General features: G+C 40.1%; 1 protein-coding gene across 2 annotated transcripts in view; it reads left to right on the forward strand.

The window, feature by feature from the left end:
- The window catches only part of LOC137996648 (uncharacterized), an 82,229-nt gene that overhangs the window by 77,093 nt on the left and 136 nt on the right, over positions 1 to 5,000 (forward strand). For both annotated transcript variants that reach the window (XM_068842162.1, XM_068842163.1), the window contains 2 exons: positions 1 to 1,243; positions 1,907 to 5,000. The exon at positions 1 to 1,243 is cut by the window's left edge and continues 760 nt beyond it; the exon at positions 1,907 to 5,000 is cut by the window's right edge and continues 136 nt beyond it. In XM_068842162.1, the coding sequence (XP_068698263.1) occupies positions 1 to 1,243; positions 1,907 to 2,125 (1,462 nt within the window). In that variant the 3' untranslated portion in view covers positions 2,126 to 5,000. The remainder of the gene's footprint in view (positions 1,244 to 1,906) is intronic.

Consider the following 5,000-nt stretch of genomic DNA (forward strand, 5'->3'; position numbering starts at 1 on the left):
AGAAAATTGTCAAAGACAGTTGCAGGAGATGGAAGAGCAAATCAGAGAGAAAGAAGACAACAAAGCAAATTCGGGAAGACAACTAAGGGAGATGGCACAGAGTTTTGAAGAACGAATGGGAGAAAAAGAAGAAGAAAAAACAAACCTTGAAACGCAGTTGCGGATGAAAAACCAACATAAAGGGGGAATGGTGGCCTGCTTGGTTGAGCAACTACAAGAAAAAGAGCTTCAACAAGAAATTGGTCGAACACAGTTGCAGGAAAAGGAAGAGCAAACCAGAGAGAAAGAAAACGACAAAGCAAATTTGCAGAGACAACTAGAGGTTTTGCAGCAGCAATTAAGGGAAAAGGAGCAATGCTTGGATAATTACCAAGCTCAATTGGAAGAAACAAATTTGAGGGAGACAAACTTAATTCAGCAACTACAAGAAAAAGAGCTTCAACGAGAAAATTGTCAAAGACAGTTGCAGGAGATGGAAGAGCAAATCAGAGAGAAAGAAGACAACAAAGCAAATTCGGGAAGACAACTAAGGGAGATGGCACAGAGTTTTGAAGAACGAATGGGAGAAAAAGAAGAAGAAAAAACAAACCTTGAAACGCAGTTGCGGATGAAAAACCAACAGTTAAGTGAGCTAGAGACAAGCCTTTCAGCAGCTCAGCAAATGATTATTGAACTGCGACAGGAATCTTGTGATTGGGTCATTTCCCGTGATGAAATCCAGGTGAAAGATAAATCCTTGGGCAAGGGAGGCTGGGGAAGTGTCAACGAGGCAACATATTGTGGCTGTAAAGTAGCTGTGAAGCAAATCCATGAACTGATTCTCTCACCTCACAACAGACGTTTGTTTGAGAGAGAAATGTACATTGCTTCAAGATGCCGTCATCCTTGCTTGTTGCAGTTTATTGGAGCAACAAATGATGAAGGAAGTCCTTTGTTTGTCACTGAGCTCATGGAATTGAGCTTGCGAGCTTTACTGGAGCAACGCCAACTCACGGAAACACAAATATCTGTAATTTCTTTGGATATATCTCGAGCGCTTAACTATCTTCACCACATGAAACCTCCCATCGTTCATAGGGATGTCAGTAGTGCAAACGTGTTGCTATGGCGACGGGGTGAACAGTGGAGAGGCAAATTGTCAGATTATGGCACTGCTAAATTTGTGCAACAGAACATGACAGTAGCCCCTGGCGCTTTGATTTACAGTGCACCAGAGGCAGTGTCTTCAAATCAAACATCCAAGGTTAGTTTTTTAATTGATAGACATATTTTTGTATACCCGTCATTACAATGGGCTATAATTTCTATGACTTTAGGGAGGGTCTATTGGATGGTGATTTCCTATTAAACTTCACACACGGAAATATCCTAGAGACCCTTTCTCTAGTTAGGGTGTTTTGATGTTTGGTGGATGAAATTCAGTTTTCAAGATACTACATGTAACAATACGATGCAATAACTTTATTAAGACAGAGAGACGCAATTGAACTTTCCCAGTTTTCAAATTTACGGCCCTCTAGCTATGCCACAGAGGACAGACCACACCTGACTGGGGACTCAGTGTCCTACTCTGCGCGAATAGTGTGTGGGTACTTTTGCGTCCCACAGGGTTATGGACATTGAAGGGTTTTGAGACGAGGCCTACTGTTCATCGTCCTTATCCATGAAGATTAGAGAGTCGAACCATTTCAAAATGTCGTTAATAAGGTAGTACTTTCTTCTCAGTTATTTCAAGAGCCTGAGTGTTGGTCCGGCCGGAGAGTTTTTTTATCCCCTATCTCCCGCACAGTAGTCCGATGCTTAACCAACTGAGCTAACCGGTCGCCGTTAAGCACAGTCCTCTCACAATAATTATAACCCGTCTCACTGCTGGTATTGTAAGAGAAATTACTGTTTCTTTTCTCAGGTTGATGTGTATAGCTTTGGTGTTCTTCTGTGTGAAATGTACATTCGGGAAATGCCAGATCCCGAGAGACGTGAAGAACAAGTTCTCCTTGTAAGAAACCGTTTCTTTCGGAATCTGGTGCGGCAATGCCTACAGGCCGACCCTGCTACGAGACCAGACATGGCACAGATTATCCAGCAATTGGAACAGTTTTATGGAACTGATGATCGGCTGAACTAACACCTGAAATCATTTAAAAATTATTCCAATCCATGCATCGTTTCCCTGGGAATTTCGCTTCCCACACAACTTTTACAGCTTGGCAACACTTGATGCAATCAGTTTCCACATTAGGTCATACGGTATATAAGCTGATAAACGAGATTGAGTGAACCAATCAGAAAGCTATAATCAATATCGCAATATCCCAGGTCTAAAATTTAATGAGATATAGAACAGAATAACATTAGAATGCATTGGAATTGATTTTATTCGAAGTACAGGTTTCACGAGGGAAACGAAAGTCATAAGAAATGTGATATAATAGGATTAGTGAACAAGTAATTTTATATTAGATAATGTTGTGGTAATGAACTTGGTACAAATAATTGGGTAAGAAAGGGAATAGAGCGGGAAAAAATCCTAGAGTAAGGAAAAAAGCTAAGGGATTAGAAGTGAACGTTTACATCTACATCTACATGTTCCAGCACTCGGCAAAATCCCTTTTTGACTTTTTGGAGACATCACCGTCACCCGGCCACGTTTGCTGGAGAAAACAGCACAGCCACAACACCGGGCTGCTACTCTTCTCGAATAGTGTGTGGGTTCTTTAACGTCCCACGGGGAACTTATGAACTTAGAAGATATTTGTGAGACGGGGCCTACGGTTTATAGTCCTTATCCGAGAAGACTTGAAAGTCTAACCATTTGCAGAAGAAATTACAAAGGCAGAATTTTCTCCTCAGTTATTTTAAAGTCCGGACTGTTGATCCGGCCGGGGTTCGAACCCGCGACCTCCCACATGACAGCCCGATGCTCAACCAACTGAGCCACCGGTGCTCGTTTTTAGGAAGTGTCGATCGAGAATAAAAACAATTGCGATCAGCAAACAAAATTTGCGACATGAAAACAACATAAATTTTGTGCTGCGAATATAAGAAGTTACCATCAGCGAAAAACATGTTGGGAGATTTTCGCTACGTTCAATTTTTCTTTTGTTCTTTTGGCTGCACAAGTAAATCGCAAAATCGAAAGTGACATCGATTTCAGCGGCCGCCTGTGATCAAGTTACCTTGCGTGTTACTAACACTTGGATTTATCTGTGGCAAAATGACGGCAAGGCATCGGATTGTTGTTTTTTATTAGCTAGTTTTTTTTTCTCCTTCAAGTGTTATAAAAGTCGACAAGAAATGTGCGAATTCAACACAAAGATCACAATCGTCTAACTGAAATCACAAAATTAAGGTGGCTCTGAATCCACTAGACAGACATTTTTTAAACTTTGCAGAGAGTTTCATTTTGTCCTTCTGATTACTTTTCAGAAATAAAAATGGGAGTCACCGAGTTCCTTTTTGAGATATAAGAAACTAAAGACAAAATACAGAGCGTTTTCACAGGGCTTGCCCGTTGCCACGGTGACATTACGTCACAATAATGACTGTATCTTGTTCAGCAGTACTTCGTGTTTTATTTGGTACCACAATATTGCCAATACATGATACAACGTTGTGCCGTTCCTTCTAATAAGAGACGGTGTCACTTGGAAGCGTTGAAACTGGTTCGAGCCTCCTTAAGTGACATGAGGATTTAAAGAGGCTTTTCAGCTTTGTTTTCCCTCTCACTTAACACACCGGCGGCTTCCGCTTCTTTATTTTTCATACAGATATAGTTTTTTAGGAATAATTTTTAGACATGAAAAGTGGAGCGAAAAATTGCGTGAATAGATTACAAGAGAAGAGAGAGGCTATCAGTGAAATCAACAGACACAGACTAGCCGATATATTCTGCGATAGTGGCTAATTCCTTTCTGCGAGCCGTAACCAGCTCCCAAAGAAATTCACAAATTCACGAATGACAACAGATGAAGCGTTACGATAAACATCGCTATTGTGGATATTTTTTTGTTGCCATTTACTTCCCATTTATTTCCTAAATGTTGATTGGCTGTCGAAACAAAGGGTTCTTTTGTTTTCGTAAATAGCAAATTTAAAAAACGAAGGAAATGTTTGTAAACAGTCAGTATCGCAAATAGGAAATTACTTTGGGGACATTGATGGTTTTTCGCTATTAAACGTGTTACTTCAGTTGCTTTATATATATATCTTTTAACACTAGTAGTAAGCAAAGATTAGGAAGTGCGTTCTACAGCATATGTAGTGTGATAATGGAAAACTGGGTTGTGTAAAGAAAAGCAAATAGAAAATTATATACGTCATTCCTGTGCATGTGCTCTTTTCTGGCTGTTTGTCAATTCAACGGTACGTCGGGTGTTGGTTGTATTTCTTTGCTGTTAAGCTGCTGAGATAGATAAGTTTATACTTATGTACATTGAATATTCATTTCCAATAGTACGAAATGTCATTCAAAAGTCCTCTAGGTTGCATTCATCAAAGTATGAGGGAACTGTGTACAACTCCCGATAAAATAATTAACAGGAGTGATAATTGTACCATCTGGCTTATTAATATCAGACTCAGTGATATGAATTGCACAGTTTTGAGCACTAGCTACCGCCTGGATGATTATATTATCACACCATGCACCTGTTGTCAACATTTGTTGGTACTGGTATGAAGAAAAGTATCCTTAATGTAGTGGCTTCTCTCAGAATTCACAAAAGAGCAACCACTGTTCTCAGTGCTCTTTGAAACTACAACATTGGCGCACATTACATCTCCGGGTATCATTCATCAAAGCTTGAACAGGAGTGTATACACTACCCATAGCATTTATTCTGCTATGGTTTGGCAATCCACTAATTTCTCTCGGTAGAGCAGGCCTCATTTGCTCTGGACTACTGCGTAATAATTTTTAAATTGTTTGGCACAATGGACGCCGAGCTACACAACTCGGTAAATTTTTTTAGCACAATGGCCGCAATCGGTAAATTTGTTTG

Source organism: Montipora foliosa, chromosome 3 (assembly GCF_036669935.1).
Source record: "Montipora foliosa isolate CH-2021 chromosome 3, ASM3666993v2, whole genome shotgun sequence".
NCBI lineage: Eukaryota > Metazoa > Cnidaria > Anthozoa > Scleractinia > Acroporidae > Montipora > Montipora foliosa.